Below are 21,551 nucleotides of genomic sequence, written 5' to 3'. Positions count from 1 at the left end.
AGCTTTGTAGTATGTTTTGAAATCGGGGATTGTGATTCCGCCGGCTTTGTTTTTCTTGCTCAAGATTGCTTTAGCAATTCGTGGTCTTTTGTTCCCCCATATGAATTTTAGGATTGTTTGTTCAATTTCTGTGAAGAATGTTCTGGGGATTCTGATTAGGATAGCATTGAATCTGTATATTGCTTTAGGTAGTATGGACATTTTAACTATGTTTATTCTTCCAATCCATGTGCAAGGAATGTCTTTCCATCTCTTTATGTCATCGTCAATTTCTTTCAAGAAAGTCTTGTAGTTTTCATTGTATAGATCCTTCACTTCCTTGGTTAAGTTTATCCCAAGGTATTTTATTCTTTTCGTTGCGATGGTGAATGGGATAGAGTTCTTGAGTTCTTTTTCTGTTAGTTTATTGTTAGTGTATAGAAATGCTACTGATTTATGCACGTTAATTTTATACCCTGCTACTTTGCTGTAGTTGTTGATTATTTCTAATAGTTTTTCTGTGGATTCTTTGGGGTTTTCCATGTATAAGATCATGTCGTCTGCAAACAGCGCGAGTTTTACTTCTTCGTTACCTATTTGGATTCCTTTTATTTTTTTTTCCTGCCGAATTGCTCTGGCCAGCACCTCCAGTACTATGTTGAATAGGAGTGGTGAAAGTGGGCACCCTTGTCTTGTTCCTGTCCTCAGAGGGATGGCTTTCAGCTTTTGTCCATTGAGTATGTATATCATAAGATTTTTTTGAGAAAAAGTTTTTTCTTACTTTTAAATGATGAAAGTAAAAATATATTCTCACTATAATTATAATGCATAAGAAGAACATTTATAACAAAATACATTAATAATATACTACTCTTCATCCCTGTTAGCCTGCAAAGTATCAGTCTATACTGTTTTCGCTCTATTTTCATATGTGGAATTTGCTGATTACAGCCCATATTTTCAGCCTTTTAAAATATTTTATAAGTGAAGTCTGTCACATTTGTATGATCTGTAAATTTGATAATTATGTCTTATCCAGGTTGTGTGGTCTGCAATTAGAGGCTGTTCTCTCTGACGGCATAGATTACCACTTTAGACGAAAACTTTGTCTAACTCTGCTATTATTTAGATCAAATTTTCCTCAAAGATATTATCTGAGAATATGACAAATGCCATTCTATAACTCACATACAACACAATATTGTCACTCTCCCCAAATTACTAAACAACCTGCATAACTTGAGGTCACGATCTCCCAGCTACCTTATATTTATACATCACCCCAAATATGTTCTACACCCAGAACATGCTTTTTTAGCTTAAAAGAATCTTTCTCCTTTTAACTTTACCATAGGTAGAATTTACTTCTTCTCTTGACTTCAGAAGAGACACATGTTTAGACGTTTAGGTGTTTAGATAGATGCAATCACACACCAAATTGACTTTGCTAGATTTTGTTTTGTGTTTGTGTGGGTAAATGGAGAGAAAAGAGAGGGGAGAGAGACTTGATAATGTGTACGCAATTGCCTTTGTTTTACATCATGACTTTTCTTTTTTGCAATTCAGCTTTAAATTCTTAGCTCTGATGCTTAAAAACAATCACCCATTGGGCAATAATATTGATGCAGATAGAGAGAACATCATACTATTCAGAAAATCTTGATATTTTCAAACCTTCTAAGGATTTTTGGTTCACATTCTGTACTTGGTTTATTCCACATTTTCCTATGGACAAAAGCTAGAGAAGGAAGAAAATAAAGCTTCCTCCACCTTCACCTGTGCTGAAGTCTCCCTGACTATCCAACTGTCCCTAGGAAATGCTGAATTCTGAAAAAGCTAAATATACAGGTTGGTGTGGACTTGGTTTTAATCTCCAGGTGCTGTATTTTATATTTTCTCTTATAAATTAAAAATTACATTCAGATAACACTTAGTATATCACTTTCATGTGCCTGCCAGTTGACAGGCACTTTCACTTACATCTCTTTTCTTTATATAGATTCAGAACAAAATTTGAAACCTGAGATAATGGACCTGCAGAATTATTCCTTGGTGTCGAAATTTGTGTTTCATGGAGTCTGTACTTCAGAGCATCTCCTAAAGTTTTTCTTTATATTCTTCTCTGGAACATATAAACATGATATGCTCCAAGAGAACATGAGAGGGAAACCTAATCCAGTACTCATGTTTACGAAAGACTTCCCTTGTTACTTCAATTTTTCTCTAATTTCCTAGCATTCTGGATTCTGTCCTATTACCACACACACACACACAGTGTGTTTAGCAAAGAACAAGTTGTATAGTAAGTGCTCATATAAATGCTAGATTCCACAATGTATTTCTGACTTTTTAGAACTACCTAATCGGCTCATATCCCATCCCCAATAACTGCTGAACTCTCCATCTTGCTTTGGGCAGATCCAGGAAGATGGATGCAGACCATTGCACTATCAGTTTATGTGCAGAATTCCCTGGAGTTTAGTTGTCTGGACTGAGTAAGCATGGTTGCTTGATGTGTTAGTGAAACTTGAGTGAGAGTCACCAGTTTCTGCTTTCCACAAACTATGGGCTTTTGCAGGAAATTTGCCATTGACAGTTCATAGGAAACCATAGATTCCAAATAGAGGAAATTTCTTGAATTTTTGAGGAAGCAGAAAAATAAAATTCCTTTTCTTATTTGAAATAAAATAATTTAAATATATAATACAGTGTTTCTCGAGTTGAAATTTGAAGGCTGCCTATGTTAAAATCACATAGGATGCTTTAAAAAATGCAAATAATATGGTTCCATCACTGATCTGCTGATTTTGAATTATAGAAACGAGCTCCAGAAATGCACTTTTTACTATAAGCTGCTTTAGCTATTTCTAATTCACAATCATTACCGAGAATCACTGAATAATTGTTGACATTATCTATCTGTAGGAGTAGTTGCTTTTAAGGGATGATTGGAAGGATTTGCTTGTGAGAGAACTCTCCATTAATGGACTGAAGTGTCTTTTCAGAAATATGTCACTAGGATATGTTAATTAAAAAATTCTGGCCTCATAAAATACATTGTTTATCTTCATAAGAGAAGGTCAGTGAGAAGTTTCTGTGAAGTTGAAGGCATTTTAAATATTTCTTCTTGTCTTTAACAGCAATCATTAAGAGGTCAGCTATTTTTTATTCTAATTCTTGGTGATATATCAATGTTTTCCTTTAAGATGAGTATTAAAATAACTCAAAATTATTTTGTCTAAATAATCTTATAATGCAGGTCATTTCTAAATGGTAAATTCTCAAAGGAAACCCTGAAATTAAAGGATTTCTATTTGAAGTAAAATTCTATTCCTATACATGAGGAAACTATTTTTTCATGTCTTTCTTTTCCTCTTTAAGCTCAGATGCAGTTTGAAGAAGAAAAGGTTAAGGAGACTTATATAGAAAGAAATGGACCTTTAACCATTGGCTTCCCCGATGTTGCTTTCTTCCTCCATCAGGAGGGACCTGTGGAGCTTGCCCAAGGAAGTGACTCACTTCTGCAACTCTGAGGTTCTCTTTAAGGAACACCTTCTCTCAAGTTTCCAGTATTCAGAAATATTACTTTCTCTCTAGAAATAAAATGTTTGTGTTATATACTTTTGGTGTTACATCTGCATTAAATCTGGAGGATTTTCACTTCTATCTTTATTAAATCCAGTCCATTTCCACTTACTGAAATTGAATTTAGACTCTTCAGAGAAAGGTATTTTGAAAACTAATTTAGAGACTTAAAAAAAAATTTTTTTCTCTTTGCATCTCTTTCTACTTTGGTGCTTGTCCTGTCAAAGCTAACTGGCTTGGTCTTACCATATTCTCTTCTTCATCTCCTCAACAAAGGATATTCATCAAAGTCTGCCTGAATTTTCCTTCTCTCTGCTGCAGCCTGGAAACTCTCTCACAGCAAAAAGGTGGGCAATTGTAGGATTTACTTCATTTGTTTCCTATCTGTGAGGGACCATTGTCATTCTTCACTGCTTGTTGTCCAGGATTCTGAGAATTGTTGTTTCATGTATTTTATGTCTTTACGTCATTTCAGATGGGAGAGTAAATCCAGTCCCTGTTACTACTCCATGCATCATAGTTTTAGTGCCTTTCTTTTAATAACATTTTCAATTTTTGCATTGCTAATGTATCGAAATACACCAGACTTTCAAAAACTTATTTTAAAATACAGATTTACAGGTATTTAAAAAATAGTGCAGATAAGTTGGTCCTGTGTACTTTTCACCTAGTTTATCTCAATGCCTATAATTTATATAACTATAGTACAGGATCAAACCCAGGTTATTGATATCAGAACAATGTATATATGATTCTGTGCCATTTTATCACTAGTTAGCTTCATGTAACCACCAACCCAATTAAGACATACAGCTATTCCATCACCACAATTATGTCCCTCATGCCCATTCTTGCCATCATTCCTAACCCCTGACAGCAACTTATCTGTTTTCTATCTGTATAATTTTGTCATTTAAAAAATGTTATGTAGGGTCAGCCCTGTGGCCGAGTGGTTAAATCCACGTGCTGGCTTCCCTGGCCAAGAGTTTCACCGGTTCAGAACCTGGGCGCAGATATGGCACCACTTATCAAGCCATGCTGAGGTGGCATCCCACATAGCACAACCAGAAGAACCCACAACTAGAATACACAACTATGTCCTGGGGTGCTTTGGGGAGAAGAAGAAGAAGAAAAAAAAAGATTGACAAGAGATGTTAGCTCAGGTGCCAATCTTAAAAAAAAAAGTCAATAAAAAATTATTAAAAAAGTTATGTAAATTAAATCATACAGTATGACTTTCTTTCACTTAGCATAATGCTCTTGAGGTCCACTCAAGTTCTTTTGGTATCAAAGTCTAGTCCTTTTTATTGCTGAGTAATATTCCATGGTGTAGATATTTTACAGTTTGTTTAATCACACACTTATTGAGGGGCATTTTGATTGCTTCAAGTTTTTGATTATCTCAAATAAAGAAGCTGAACATTTGTGTCTAGTTTTTGGGGTGGATATAAATTATCATTTCTCTGGGATAAATTTCGGGAGTGATATTTCTAGGATTAGCATGGCTATGCTATTTCTAGGATATTTCTAGCAGCTGTACCACTTACAATTTCACTGCAACATACAAGAGATCCAGTTTCTCTGCATCCTCACCAGCATTTAGTATCATACAGTATTTATCTTTCTCTGTATGACTTATTTCAGTTAGGATAATGCCCTCAAGTCCATCCATGTTGTCACAAATGGCAAGATTTTCCTTCTTTCTCGTGGCTGAATAATATTTCATTGTGTGTGTATATATATATATATAAATATATATATTTCATTGTGTGTATAGCTTGTTTATTTGAGATATTTCTTTTTTCTTAAAGTAGGTGTTTATCACTATAAAATTCCTCACTAGAAGTGTTTTGGCAGTATCCCATAGGTTTCCATTTTCCTTTGTTTCAAGATATTTTTTGACTTCCCTTTGGTTTCTTCTTTGACCGTTAGTTGTTCATGAGTGTGTTGTTTATTTCCACATATTTTTTAACTTCCTAGCTTTCCTCATGCTACTGATTTCTAGATTCATACCATTGTAGTAAGAAAAGACATGTGGTATGATTTCAGTCTTCTTAAATTTGCTAAGAAATTTTTTGTGGCTTCTCATATGATCTGTCATGGAGAACATTTTGTATGCACTGGAGAAGAACATATGTTCTGCTTCTTTGGGATGGATTGTTTTATATATGTCTGTTAGGTCCATTTGGTCTACATTATGGCTCAAGTCCAATATTTACTTGTTGATTTTCTGTCTGGAAGATCTATGTACTTTTGAAAGTAGGGAGTGAAGTGTTTTACTATTATTGTAGGGTTGTCTATTTCTCCCCTGAGATCCGTTAGTATTTTCTTCACATATTTAGGCACTCTGACGCTGAGTGTGTATATATTTACAATTTTTATATCTTCTTTATGAATTAACCCTGTTATTATTATATATTGACCTCTTTTGTCTCTTGTTATAGCTTTGATTTAAAATATATTTTGTCTTATAATTATAAGTGTCCCTGATCTTTTTTGGTTTCCACTTGCAAAGAATGTCTTTTCCCATTTCTTCACTTTGAGGCTACAAGTGTCCTTAAAGCTGAAATGAATCACTTGTAGGCAGCATTTGGTTTAGTCCTCTTTTTTTTTCTTTTTTTTTTCGTCCCTCCAGCTACTGTGTCTTTGATTGGAGAACTTAATCAATCTACGTTTAACGTAATTATTGATAGATAAGGATTTACTAATACCATCTTCTTGTTTGCTGTCTGTTTCTTAGTTCCCTTATTTTTTTTCTCTCTTCATTCTGTCTTTTCTGAATTGATTATTTCCCATAGTGGTAAGAAACTTTCCTTCTTTTTCTACTATAGGTTTTTGCTTAGTGGTTTTCATGAGGCTTATATAAAGCATCTTATAGACATAGCATTCTATTTTATGCTGATTACAATTTAACCTTAATCACAACAAAATTCCACCCTCTTTCTTGCACCCAAGCATTTTGTGTTCTTTTTTTTTTTTTTTGAGGAAGATTAGCCCTGAGTTAATATCTGCTGCCAATCCTCCTCTTTTTGCTGAGGAAGACTGGCCCTGAGCTAACATCTGTGCCCATCTTCCTCTAGTTTATAACACTTTGTGTTTTTGATGTCATATTTACCTCTTTTTTTGTTGTGCATTCAATGACAATTATTTTACCTATGGTTATTTTTAATGTTATTGTCCTTTAACCTTTATACTGGAGTTAAGGAGTTAATGCTCTACCCTTTTACCTCATTAGAGTGTTCTGAATTTGACAATGTACTTACTTTTACCAGTGTGTTGCATTTTTCATGTTTTTTTCATGTTACTAATTAGCCTCTTTTCATATCCGCTTGAAGAACTCTTTTCAATTTCTTGTAGAGCAAGTCTAGTGGTGATGAATACCCTCAGCTTTTGCTTTTTCTTGCAAAGGGTTTATATCTCCATTTCTGAAAGACAGCTTTTCAGAATAAAGTACTCTAGATTGGCATTTTTTCCAGCACTTTTACTATAGCATCCCACTCGTTTGTGACCTGTAATGTTTCTGCCGATGTAGTATCCGCTGATAGCCTTATGGGAGGTCCCTTGTAAAATTAGAAGATTTTTTTTTCCCTTGTAGCTTTCAAGAATTTCCATTCCTCTTTGATTTTTGATAGTTTTATTATAATGTGTCTTGGAAAGGCTCTTTTTAAGTTGTTTTTATTTGGTGACCTATGAGCTTCATGAATTTAAACATCCAGATCTCCCCCCAGGTTTGGAAATATCTCAGCCATTATTTCTTTAAATAAGCTTTCTGACTCATCCCTCTCTCTTCTCTTTCTGGAACTCCAATAATTTGCAAACTGATTATTTTGATGGTATCTGATAGATCACATAGAATTTCTTCTCTTTTTTTCATCCTTTTTTGTTTGTTCTCTGACTAGAAAATTTTTAAGTTCCAATCTTCTATCTCACAGATTCTTTCTTCTACCTCATCCATTCTGTTGTTTTTGTTCTCTTTTGAATTTTTTTAAATTTCATTCTTTGTGTTCCTCAGCTTCAGAATTTCTGTTTGGTTCTTTGATATCTTTGTTAAACTTCTCATTTTTTTCATGTATTATTTTCCTGACTGTTGAACTGTCTTTCTCTATATTCTTGTGTCTCACTGAGTTTCCTTAAAAAAGCCATTTTGAGTTCTTCATTGAATAAATTGTAGATTTTTATGACTTGGAGCTCTGTATCAGAAATGGGCCAGTTGGGGCAATTGGCAGGTGAGGTGTTCCCAGTAGCTCATGAGTGGGCTCCTTGGTAGAATGTGTGATGAAGTTAGTAAGATTTTCATCCCTTTATTGTCTTCTGAGAGTTCTATATGCTGCTCACCCAGCCTTTTCTCAATCCCCAGTCTGGTAGCTCACAATTAAGTATTCTGAATGATGCAAGAGAAAAGTGAGGACCTTGACAGCATCTCACACAGAAGGGGAAGATGGATACTTATTCACATGCTCTCCCTTCCCCACACAGGAGAAATCATGAACTGAAAAGATCTCTCTTGGCCCTAAGCTGTGCCACTTTGGAGAAGGATGACGTAGGTAAAGTCAAATTTTTCCTCTTATGCGTTCCAATACATCCAAACTCATATTTTGTTTTTCTCCAATAGTATGCTGGAACTTCTCTGGTCACCTGGACTTCTACAAAGGCTCTCACCCTGGGCAATTATTTAAGGCAGTGCTTTGTAGGGGCTCCTGGGCCATAGCCAAAAGAGGGTGAAGCCAGTTTATGGGCAGAGCATGATCCATAGCTGGAACTGAGGTCTGTCTCCTATTACTCAATCCATGGTTAGGTAAGACTCTTCCTAGGTCCTTTGGCATATGGTATTAGATCTCATAGCTCCCTCAGAGGCACTTTTGTCCTTGGAGATTAGCCAAATTGATGTTGTTGGGGGGGGTGGTGGAATTGAGGATATTATGTAGCATGATGCTGATGTCATGCCTCAATGTATCTCTTTATATAGTTTTTTTAGCGGTCACTCTAGGTATTATGTTATCTATATGTAACTTATCCCCATCAACTTTTGTCAAGATTTTACCAATTCAAATATAGGGAAGATATCTTATTACCCCCTCAGTCTTTTTGACTTCACATATTTTTAATATAACTATCTTACATATTTACATATATTGAGTACAACATTAAACAGTGCTATATTTTATGCTTTAACTGCCAAACACCATTTAGAAAACTGAAGAGACATAGTCTACTGTATTGACTCACAGTTTTACACTTTCCATTGTCCCTTCCTTCCTGATGTTCCAAGATTCTTTCTTTTTATTTAAAAAAAAATTTCTATCTGTCTTCAAGTTCACTGATTCTTTCTGCTATCATCCTCTGTCTGCTTCTGTTTTTGGAGGAATATTAGCCCTGAACTAACTGCTGCCAATCCTTCTCATTTTGCTGAGGAAGACTGGCCCTGAGCTAACATCCATGCCCGTCTTCCTCTACTTTATATGTGGGATGCCTACCACAGCACGGTGTGCCAAGTGGTGCCATGTCTGCACCCGGGATCTGAACCGGTGAACCCCAGGCCACTGAAGTGGAACGTGTGAACCTAACCACTGTGCCACCAGGCCAGCTCCCTCTGTCTGCTTTTGATTCTATCAATTGAGGCGTTTTACTTTTTTTTTTTTTTTGGAGAGGGTTATGTTATTTTTCAGTTCTAAAACTTCCATTTTCTTATTTTGTCTTCTATGTCTTTGCTGATACTTTATTTTGCATTTATTTCAAGCATGCTTCTAACTGACCATTAAAGTAATTTTATGATAACTGCTTTAAAATCTTTGCCAGATAATTTTAATATCTGTTTCATCTCAAAGTTGGTCTTTGTTTGTTGTCTTTTCTCATTCGAGTCAAGATTTTCCTGGTTCTTTGTATAATGAGTGATTTTTTTAAATGAAATCTAGACTTTTGAGTTTTATGTTATGAGACTGAAAATTATTTGAATATATGGGGATTAGAACAAAACAATCTTTTGTTTTACCTGGTCTCATCTGATGCTGCACTCTTTGCCACATGGTGGAGGAAGTCCCAATTCCCCCGTGGCCTCTACTGATTCTTCAAGGGGTTCAGCAGGGTGCTTCACTACTGCTGGCCAAGGGAGGAATTAAAGGTCCCCTCTATGCTTCTGCTAATTTCACGCTGTCTAGGAGGGGAAGGGAACCTCCTTATTGCTCCCCACATGACCTCCGCTGACACCATGGGAGGAGGTGATCTTTACTTCTGGAAAGTATTGAAAATCTTGGCTTTGAATCTAACCATTTTGGTACCACCTTGGCAGAGAAAGAGAAGGGTGCCTTATTGCCACTGGATGAGGGGGAATTACAGGTTTCCTACAGGTTCTCTAATGACACCAGTGGAGAGAGTATTATTACTGCTGGGGAGGTTTGAAATCTAAGCTCTTTACTGAGTTTTGCTGACAGGGATGGAGTTAGGCTGCAGTTTTATTGTGGTGTGTGGCTGGTATAGAGAAGTTATTGTCTAAAAGTTTTCTGTCTTGCTCAACTGTTCCTTTTCTTGACATTTGGCTAGAAAGAGCTGGCTTTTCTTGAAGGTATTGTTGTCTGCATCTATTGGCGTTTATGGGTTGGTATCTGCTGCAACTCCCAGTCAGATTTATATGAGGAAAAAGAAAGAAAAAGTCAAAAACAGGAATTACCTCTATTTCATTTTTTAAGTCTTGAAGTCTCTAGCTAATCTGTCGTCTCTCCACCTGTCAGAGTTTTCTTGTATTTGCTTTGAACATTACATCCAGAGTTTTTATCTGTACTTACTGGAAAGAATACAGATAAGCATATCTAATCCATCTTGCCCCAGATCTGGAAATCTACAGTAGATTTTAAAATATTGTTTTTATATCTAATGGTTATGCTAAACTAATTTATTAATTTGACTTTTTGTAGATTCTTTTGGAATTTCCATATATATATATATATATATTTACATGTGCCATCTGTGAATAATAAGTATTTAATTTCTTCCTTTTCAATTCTTATTAAATTTAGCTTATTTTTCTGACTTTATTACACCATCTGACCCTCCAGAACAATGTTGAATTAAACTGGTGATAACTGGCATTCTTATCTATTTCCCATTCTCAAGGTGACAGTGTTTAATGTTTCAATAGAGACCATAATATTTATTTTAGAGATTCATGTAGATACTCTCTATCACATTAAGTATTACCTAGTATAAGATTCCATGGTGGCACAGCAGTTAAGTTCACATGTTCTGCTTCTTGGCAGCCTGGGGTTCGCTGGTTCAAATCCCAGGTGCAGACATGGCACTGCTTGGCACGCTATGCTGTGGTAGGCATCCCACATGTAAGGTAGAGGAAGATAGGCATGAACGTTAGTTCAGGGCCCATCTTCCTCAGCAAAAAAGAGGAGGACTGGCAGTAGTTAGCTCAGGGCTAATCTTCCCCCACCCAAAAAAAAGATTCCATTTTGTTCCTAGTTTACATTTTTTTAATGAATTGATGTTGAATTTTATCAAACGTTTTACTACATCTATCAATATGTAAACATGGTTAATTACAGAGATTGTATTTTGAATGCTAAACTAGCCTTGCATACCTGGAACAATACAAGTTGTCCTATGCTTTTTATATATCAGTAGATTCAGTTTACTAATTTTTGTAAGAGTTATTATATTCATGTTCATAGGTGAAATTAATTTTTTTACTATAACATCATGGTTGCATTTTGGAATTAAAGACATGCTGTTGTCATAAAAAGAATTAAAATTTCTTTTCTGTTGTTTATACACAAGAAGAGTTTGTACAAAATTGATCTTATTCCTTCCTTATATATTTGAAGAATTCACTAATGTGGATTGTCCTTGTGGGGATAATCTTAAGAATAGATTTAAGAAGTCTTAGCCTACACAGCTTTTCTAAACTTTCTGCTTGCTGCCTTAAATAATTGTATTTTTGAGGAAATTTTATTCAAATTATTGAACTGATTGGTATAATTTAACTGGTTAATGCATTATAAGAAGATACAAGAGCTAGTGTGAGATTCACCATATATCTTTTCTCCTACCCCAGTGATAATAGAAACCCATGTGGAGGTGAAGCCTCAGTGTGGATCCATTAATCATTAGAATAAACAAAGACCAACTGCTGATCTGCAACCTATATTAGTAGTGTAATATAAATAAAACATATGTATTTGCTGTGTAAAGAGAATGAAATTTCAGGGATTGTGATTTCATTATAAACTGACAAATACTGTGAAAATTGGTGACAATTTTTTTAAATCTGAGATTTCATATTTTTATTTTGTTTGAACAGAAGCGTCAGATATTTGACTTGAGATTTAAACGTATCAGTCATTACATATGTTGTCATAGATAAATTCCTTAACTTTGTCTCTTACTATTCTTATTACAAACCTGCCTTTCTTTTCTCATAGAGTTTAATTATACATTGAAATAAAAGCAGCCTTGAAAAATGATAAGAAAAAAGCAATTTAAAATGACTAATACAGTTAGTAATTTCTAAGTGTTTGTTTGCAAACACGGAAGCAATCTTTTTTTAATGTATGTTTTCTTGAGACTTTCTAGAGATCATTATTTATATTTCTATTTAGATATGTATTCTCTTGTATCTTGTAGAATTTATGGTTATATCTATATCTTTGTATTTTACATTTCCTAAGAATGCTAATTTTATCTTATGCACTTTTTATCTTCTCCTCCTACTCCAAAATTTGAATAGTTTTTAAAATTCCTAAGTATCATTTGTTCTATACATCAATGATTAGTAGGAAATGTCTATATTAATCTCTAGTGAGAAATCAAGTGGATTATGTCTTTATGATTAGTGGACTCAATTCTGCTGAATATGACCCTCAATTACCTCCTCTGTTGGTAATACTGTTATTAAAGGCCTGACTGAGAATCCACATCAAATTCTGATTCCATAATCAATTCTTTATAGATGAAGTCACATGATTCATAGTTGTTTGTATTAAAAACAGGATGTTTTCGGGGCTGGCCCCGTGGCCGAGTGGTTGAGTTCGCGCGCTCCGCTGCAGGCGGCCCAGTGTTTCGTTGGTTCGAATCCTGGGCACGGACATGGCACTGCTCATCAGACCACGCTGAGGCAGCGTCCCACAAGCCACAACTAGAAGAACCCACAACGAAGAATACACAACTATGTACCGGGGGGCTTTGGGGAGAAAAAAGAAAAAATAAAATCTTTAAAAAAAAAAAAAACAGGATGTTTTCATTATCTGTTTAGTATTGAGATATCTATGTGACTTCACTGACAACAGTGGTGGTATATCCATAAGCATTTTGATTATGTTATAAGAGCTATAAAAATTTTTGACCAATTCTTGCTTCTGTAGCATGTCACAAAGCATGTATTACATCTCCATGGGAAATTTATGTTATCCTTCCAAGTATGGGAAGAGAAAATAGCTCTGAAATATCTCTTCCCTGATCATTACTACATCAATCATATTGATAAAGATGAAAATGTCATGATTCATTTCTGTACACTTTCTAGCATCCTCCAGAAACTAGTTATGATAGATCATATACTTTTTCTATTAAGGCAAATCAACCAGTTTAGAATTTCACCATCTGTATCCTTCCATCATTGAAAAAAATCAACTTTAATGAATAAATAATAGTGAAGTGCTGTTATGAGCCAGGCATCAAACTATACACATTCACATCTACTGTTATTTTTATCCCTCACAAGAGAACTGGGAGTTATGCATCATTCTGTGCATGCTACAGATAAGGAAATTAGGGCTCCAATAAGTTAAGTGACTTGTCTGGATTCACTTGGCTTGTAATTCAAAGAGGGGTATTTAAACTCACATTATTAGGCAATTACCCTCTCAATTACACTACTAGATGGTAGGTAGTAGTGTGGTGAAGTGATGAAGCTGACTAATATATCACGTTAGTTTGGTGGTACACAGTCATATAGATCTGATTTGCTCTAATTCATCTAACTGATATTCCTTTAAATATTTTGCGAGAGTAAGAAACATATGTAAATTTCTTCTTCAATTCATTGAAGACATCTAGTTAGAATAAGTTAAAACTTAGAAGAAAATAAAACCTGTGGCAAGGTGGAGAAGACAGTGGTGAGAGTTTGGAAAGGTTGGTTTGTATCAGTATGTAATAGCAAATTGAATAGAAAGAATGAGTGAAATAAAAATTGATCAAATAAATGGATAGAATGGAAGAATACAAACTGATAGAAAACCAGAGGTTAGATTTGCTTCAGAGAAGAAAAGGAAGCAGAAGACAGAACAATTAGTATGAAAGGAGTTTAATTCAATTATAAAGCCAAAAATGTAATTATAAAGCCATAAATAAGAGTATTTCAATTTAATAAGAGAAAACCTAACCACTAGGCTACCACCTCCTAACTCATTAGTGAAAAAGAAATGATTTTAACCTCATATCCTCTGCTCTCGTAAACTCACTTCAACATCTTATGTCTCCTGCTTTTTCCAAGTCCACTCCTATCCCACAGCTTCTGCATGGCTGTCTTGACCTCTTTGTTCCTCAGTGTGTAGATGAGAGGATTCAGCATGGGGGTGATAACGTTGTAAAGTACAGACACCATCTTGTCCACAGAAAAAGTGGAGAAAGGACGAGTGTAGATGAAAATACAAGGGCCAAAAAAGAGTGTTACCACCATGAGGTGGGAGCCACAGGTAGAGAGTGCCTTTCGCCTTCCCTCTTTGGAGCTAATCTTGACCAGGATAGTGGTGTAGGAAGAAACCAGCACCACAAAGGAGCTGGTAGAGATCAACCCACTGTTAGATACCATTAGCAATTCAATGATAAATATGTCTGCACAGGCAAGCTTGATCACAGGGGGAACGTCACAAAAGAAGTTGTCCATCTGGTTTGGCCCACAAAAGGGCAGACGGATAGTTAAAATTGTCTGGACAATAGAGTGCACAAATCCTCCCATCCAGGAGGCAGCTACCAAAACACGGCATAATCCTCTACTCATGATAGTAGTATAGTGCAGGGGGCGACAAATTGCAACACAGCGATCATATGCCATCACTGTGAGCAGGAACATCTCAGCCGCCCCTACAAAATGGAGGAAGAAGAGCTGCGCGATACATTGGTCATAGGGAATGAGCTTTACGTTAGCAAGAAAGTCAGCCAGAAGCTTAGGGGTAGTTACTGTTGAATAGCATAGGTCCAAGAAAGAGAGATTGCCAAGAAGGAAATACATGGGTGATGAATTCAGATAGTTATCAGAAGCCACTGTGACCATGATGAGGACATTCCCTACCCAAGTAGACATATAAAAGAAAAGAAATAGTACAAATAGCCCTGCCTCGATAGATGGTGTCTGTGAGAAGCCTGCCAGGACAAATTCTCTCACCACTTCTGTTTGGTTTTTATCCATTTAACCTGGCTCCACCTACATGAAAGAAATTAAATAATGGGCGTTAGTAACATTAAAAATGGATGAGATATTTCACAGAATATGTAAGAATCTTCTCATTTTAAAAGATTTTTCTTTAGGATACATTCTGATTGATTAACTGGAAGAAATTATTTTATCCTTAGCTGATATGAATACACATTCAGCAGCAAGTTCCAACTTTGAGACAACAATGAAGTAGCCAAGGTTTGTGGAGCATAAAGTCACCTGGTCCTAGGCCTTTAACTTCAACTTGATGCATCTCTCTCTTCTATTAGTCAGTATTTTCCTTCTCCTTTTTTACATTAAGTCTTAAGACATATGTTACATTTCCCTGAGAAAATATATGTTTATACATACATCTATATATATGTTTTTTAAAATATTAATATCTCAGGGAAATGTAACATATGTCTCAGAGAAATATTTATATTTATACATATATAAATAGATGTATATAAACATATACATATAAATAGATATATATAAACATACATACGTAAGTATATATATACACTATATATATATATATATATAAATCTTTAGGAGAAAAATAAAACTTGAAGGTAAAATTTAAGATTCCAGTGAGCAGGCATTAGGGTCTATAAAGGTTTTATTTGGGATAGGAAATCACACATATAGATGGATAGGCCGCTATAATAAGCTTGTGCCCTTTTCTATAAAGATAACACTTATGGGGCTCTAATCCTGTACAAATGGTGGGAGGAAGGGTCACATTCCACTTTGGGCTTATTGCTAGTTCATTGACCCTTACTTAGGTTTCCTGAATGCCTGTCCACCTTATTATTGTCTATAATACATTTCTCATCTAAACTCATAGCTAAGGACATTTGGACACAGATTATGCTTTTAATGATTTAAATATAATGACAAAATTGTCATTCATACATTTAGGTGATTCCTGCTTTTGACTACCCTATCAAATTGGGCAAAAATAAATTATTTCTCTCAGATAAAAGAATTAACAATACAGGGAGTATGTGTATGTTTGTGTATTTTATCCATTCATATGAGCAATGGCTGGAAGGTGCTGCTGCATGAGACGAAATGGGTGATAGTCCATTGAGGACTGTGGGGCTCATGATAGCTGCTATTGACTCAAATTCCACAGTTCTACCACACAAAGAGCTATATTTTGAGGAATTAAGACATAATAATTTAAAGTTTAGATATTGGTGAATTTTCTTTATTTTATCACAGTTTATGCCTCCTCTAAATCTGTGAACTAAATATCTTCCTCTAAGCAATATAGTAAGAATAAAAGTTTTGAAAAGGAAAATTAACTTTAAACTAAATAAAAGTTAGTTTAAATAAAACAATAAATTTTGCATATTTATTAATTAAGTAAATTATATAAGTAGAAATCTTAATTATATGCTCTCTAACAATTGAAAATATCAAGAAACAAGATGAAGAGAAACCCCAAAATTTAAATATTATTTTGTTAAAATGATGTTTGCAAAAGATTCATTAACCTGAGGAAATGATTAAATAATAAAGGGAAGAAAGACGCAAACGTATATTCAAAATGTAAAATCTATAAACATAGAAAAGTCAAACCATATAAGCAACAAAAGGAAAAGATAACAAAATATTTATGTGTTGACTTTGACTATTGGGATGTTCTTTTTACTGATGTGATAGGTTCTAATTTTCTACAATGAACTCAATTATATTTATACTAAATATATAAATTTGCTATGTATTTATATGGCTATACACATCTACACTCATATGACTTATTATTTTATTTTTATATGAGAAAATGAAACATTTGGAATTCGTTATCTCCCGGCAATTTGGTTACGACTTACAGTTACTAAACTTTGGGTAAGAATTTCCTTTAATTATAATCCATGTAATATTTTTTAGAGTAATAGTTGTTGTCTAGGTATAACATCAAATGACCTCATATTTGTTAAAAACAAGTTCTTAACAATGGATTTCTTTTGCAAGAAATATTTCAGTATTTATTTAATTTTTCATGTTTTAAATTTCCTTCTGGTTACAAAAATGGTGAATGCTTATTACTGAAATATGGAAACATGAAAAAAATAATCATCCTCAGAGTACCAAGAGGCAAATACTATTAACTTTAACTAGTCGTATACTCTTAAACCTTTTTAAAATGCATTGGCTGATTTATATAGTAGATATAATATTATATATGTAGTAGGATATACTACTGTAAAATACCACAATTACTGTTAAGTACTGACGTGCAAGTGAGTTAAGATGACAGGAGCATATGAACGTCTTTCAGTATAATAGGCTTTAAGTCAAATTACATGCCTTCTGTCTGTAAAGTATGGATACTTAAGTCCTGCAGTCACAGGTGCCTGGCGTGCTGACGCAGAATCCACACTACACACTATAGAGCTAAGAAGATAAATAAATTAGATGGAACCCCCTTGGTACACTGGCCATCATTAGGAAATTTTGATGTTTAGAGATTTAGGGATTTAGTTACTCATAGTCGAATCACAAAGGGAATCATTAAAAAATTTTAATCAAAACTTTTTGCCAGAAAATATGGAACACAGAAATATGTGTCATGGTGGTAGCGGGATGTGAGCGTAAAAACAATGGAAAGGAAAAAGAAAAAAAGATAAGATTGTTGCAATAACGTCAGCTGGTTATACTGAGAGCTAAGTGTTCCCAGAACGGGGGTTGATGGGAAGGATAATGAAAGATTAAGGAAAGTGCGGTTGCAGGTGCCTCGCCAAAAACAGTACAGCTTTGCTTGCACTGCTTTCTTCATATGGAGTGCCTTCTCTAATTGGAATTTTTCACTTTAGATTTTATCTTATTTTATTTTTTGAGATTATAGAAAAATGTAAAGTAAGAATAACAGTCTCCCCTTTCTTCCAGTGCCACCTCTGTGTCATGGGTGGGGGGGCTGGAGAGAGAAAGAGAGAGAGGGAAGAAAGAAAGAAAGAGAGAAGAAAGAAGAGAGAAAAAGGGAAAGAAAGAGATTCATGGATATATTTCCATGTACTGTATGAAGCTCTAGTTCTTTTTTTAATTGATACATATTTTAAAAACTTGGGTATGCTATAATGAAATAAGTACTGTATTTATGCACATGTAAATCATCTGTTTTATCACTATTACAAATAGCACCGCAATGAACAACACTGAATTTTGTTCACACTTCCTTAGACATTTATTGATTATTTGTAGGGCATAGAGGCCTGAAAGTGAAATTTCTGACACAAATATTGACAGATATTTTTCTCCCAAAAAAGCTGTACTAATTTACACTCCCATGAACAATATACATATTATTCTCACGCTCTTTCCAACACTGGATAATGGCAGCCTTTATTGTTATTTCATTTTAATTTTGCAAATATAATGAGTAAAAATGATAGCCTGTTAACTTAATTTGCATTTTCCTCATCAGTAGTGTGAATGTACTTTTTTTCAGGCTTTTACTAGTTACATATTTTTTCTCCTGAAAATTTCAAGATTATTGTGGCAACTTTGCTAAACTCACTTAACATAGTTATTGCATTGAATCTGTAGGCCAATTGGGACAACATGGACATCTTAAGAATACTGTCTTCCAATCTTTGAACACAGGATTTCTTTCCATTTATCTGTGTCTTTAATTTTTTGTCAATATTTTATAGTTGTTGGTGTACAAGCGTTTCACCTCCTTGGTTAGATACATTCCTAAATATTTTATTCTTTTTGAAGCTATTGTAACCAAAATAGATTTCTTAATTTCCTTTTTCTACTGTTCATTGCTAGTGTAGAAGATTGCAACTGATTTTTGTGTGTTGATTTTTTATTCTTCAAGTTTGCTGAGTTTATTAGTATTAACAGTTCTTTTGGCGGAATCTTTAGGGTTTTGTACGTAAAAGATCATATTGTCTACAAAGAGATAATTTTAATTCTTCCTTTCCTATTTGGGTAGTTTTTATCTGTTTTTCTTGCATAATTGCTCTGGATAGGACTTCTAATATTGTGTTGAGTAGAAGTGGTGAGAGTGGGCATTCTTGCCTTATTCCTGATCTGAAAGAAAAACTTTTAGTCTTTCATTATTGAGTGTAATGTCAGCTGTGAGCTTTATTACATTGAGGTAATTTACTTCTATTCCTAGGTTTTTGAGTGTGTTTCTCATGAAAGGTGGTATTATTTTGCCAAAAGCTTTTTCAGCATCAATTGAAAGAATCATTTTTTTTTGTTCTTCACTCTGTTAATATGGTATATTACATTGATTGGTTTTCATATATTAAAGCACCCTTGTATTTCAGGAATAAATTCCATCTGGTCATGGTATATAGTTCTTTTAATGTGCTGTTGAATTCTATTTGATAGCATTTTGTTGAGATTTTTGCTTCACTATCCATCAAAGATATAGGTCTGTAATTTTCTTATAGTGTTTTTGTTGGGCTTTACTGTCAAGGTAATATGGGCATCACAAACTGAGCTTGGAAGTGCCCCTTCCTCTTCAACTTGTGAGAAGTGCTTCAGAAGGATTCATGCTAATTATATAAATGTTTGGGATAATTGTCCACCGAATCCATCTGGACCTGGGCTTTTCTTTGTTGTGAGGTTTTTGATTAGTGATTCAATCTCCTTACTCATTATTGGACTGTTCATGTTTTCTATTTTCATGATTAGGTCTTAGCAGGTTGTGTGTTTTTAGGATTTAATCCATTTCTTCTAGGTTATCCAACTTGTTGGTATGCAATTGTTCAGAGTATTCTCTAATGATGCTTTTATCTTGGTGGCATTGGTAGTAATGTTCCCCCTTTGACGTTTGATTTTAGTTATTTGAGCATTTTGTCTTTTTTCTTAGTTAATCTAGCTAAGGATTTGTCAAATTTGTTGATCTTTTCAAAAGCCAACTCTCAACTTCACTGACTTTTTTCCGTTGTTTTTCTACTTTTTATTTAGTTTATATCTGGTCTATTCTTTATTATTGCCTCCCTTTGGCTACCTTTGGGTTTAATTGTTCTTTTTCTAGTTTATTGCGGTGTAAAGATAAGTTTCTAATTAGAGATCCTTCTTCTTTTTTAATGCAAGTATTACAGGCACACACATCCCTCTTAGCACTGCTTTCACTGCATCCATAAATTTTAGTATATTGTGTTTTCATTTTTATTTCTCTCAAACTATTTGCTAATTCACCTTGTAACTTCTTCTTTACCCATTGGTTGTTTAAGAGTATGTTGTTTAATTCCCACATATTTGTGGATTTTCCAATTGATTTCTAATTTCATTTAGTTATAATTAGAAAAGATACTTTGTATGATTTCAACCTCCTTCTATCTGTTAAGACTTGTTTTGTGGCCTAATATGTGGTCTTGCCTGGCGAATTTTCCATGTGCACTTGAGGTAAAATGTATAATTAGGTGTTATTAGGTGGAGTGTTCTGCATATGTCTGTTAGATCCAACTGACCTATAGTGTTATTTTCTTACTGATCTTCTGTCTTGCTGCTCTATGCATTGTTGAAAGTTGAGTACTGAAGTCTTCTACTATTACTGTCTTATTGTCTATTTATCCCTTCATTCTTTCAAAGTGTTTCATATATTTAGAAACTTTGAAGTCTGTTGAATAAATGTTTATAATTGTTATATCTTCTTGGTGAATCAACTCTTTTATAGCTAAATAATGTTCTTTTGTGTCTCTTGCAACAGTGTTTGATTTAAAGTCTATTCTGTCTGATATTATTATGGCCACTCCTGCTCTCTTTTGGCTGATGTAGGCATGGAATATCTTCTTCTGATCTTTCACTTTCACCCTATGTGTGTCTTTAGATCTAAAGGAAATCTGTTATAGAAAGAGTGTACTTGGAACATACTTTTTTAATCCATTCAGCCAATCCATTTTTGGATTGAAAAAATTAATCAATTTACATTTAGAGTAATTACCGATAGGGGAGACTTTACTATTGCCATTATGTTCATTGTTTTCCATATGTCTTCAAGCATTTTTGTCCCTCCTTTCCTCTCTTACTGTCTTCATTTATCTTTTGTTAAATTTTTTGTAACAATATGTTTTGAATCCCTCCTCATTTCCCTTTGTCTACTATATACACATTTTCTCTGTAGTTACCATTGAAGTTACATAAAACATCTTACAGTTATAGCATTGCATTTTAAACTGATAATAGCTTCACTTCAATTGCATACAAAACATCTGCTCCTTTACGACACCACTGCCCCACTTTATGCTATCAGTCACAAGTCACCTCTTCATATATTTTATACCTAACATAGGTTTATAGTTTTCTTTAATGTTTTTAGCATTTAAATTCTATGCACCCAAATTGCAATAGTCCAGGTTACTATATTTGTCATGTAGTTACCTTTAACATAGATCCTTCTAATTCTGTATGTCTTTGTTTTGCTATCTACTCTTATTCAATTGCAACTTAGAAGACTCCCTTTATCATTTGTTGTAGAGCTGGTCTAACAGTAACGAACTCCCTCCGTTTTTATTTATGTGGCAAAGTCATAATTTCTTCTTCAATTTTGAGTGACAGATGACAATTTTGAATGAACCTGGTATTCTTGGTTGACAAGTTT

The 21,551-nt window shown here is 34.3% G+C and overlaps 1 protein-coding gene across 1 annotated transcript; it reads right to left on the bottom strand.

Annotated features, from left to right (window-relative positions):
• Nucleotides 1-14,030: 14,030 nt before the first annotated feature.
• Nucleotides 14,031-14,968, bottom strand: LOC124233549 (olfactory receptor 4Q2-like). Its single transcript, XM_046650696.1, is given in 2 exon segments — nt 14,031-14,053; nt 14,056-14,968. Coding segments are annotated over 2 exon segments (936 nt in total).
• Between the last annotated feature and the right edge of the window lie 6,583 nt (nt 14,969-21,551).

The sequence above is a fragment of the Equus quagga genome, chromosome 2 (assembly GCF_021613505.1).
Source record: "Equus quagga isolate Etosha38 chromosome 2, UCLA_HA_Equagga_1.0, whole genome shotgun sequence".
In the NCBI taxonomy this organism is placed as follows: domain Eukaryota; kingdom Metazoa; phylum Chordata; class Mammalia; order Perissodactyla; family Equidae; genus Equus; species Equus quagga.
This window is presented reverse-complemented; position numbering and strand designations above follow the sequence as displayed.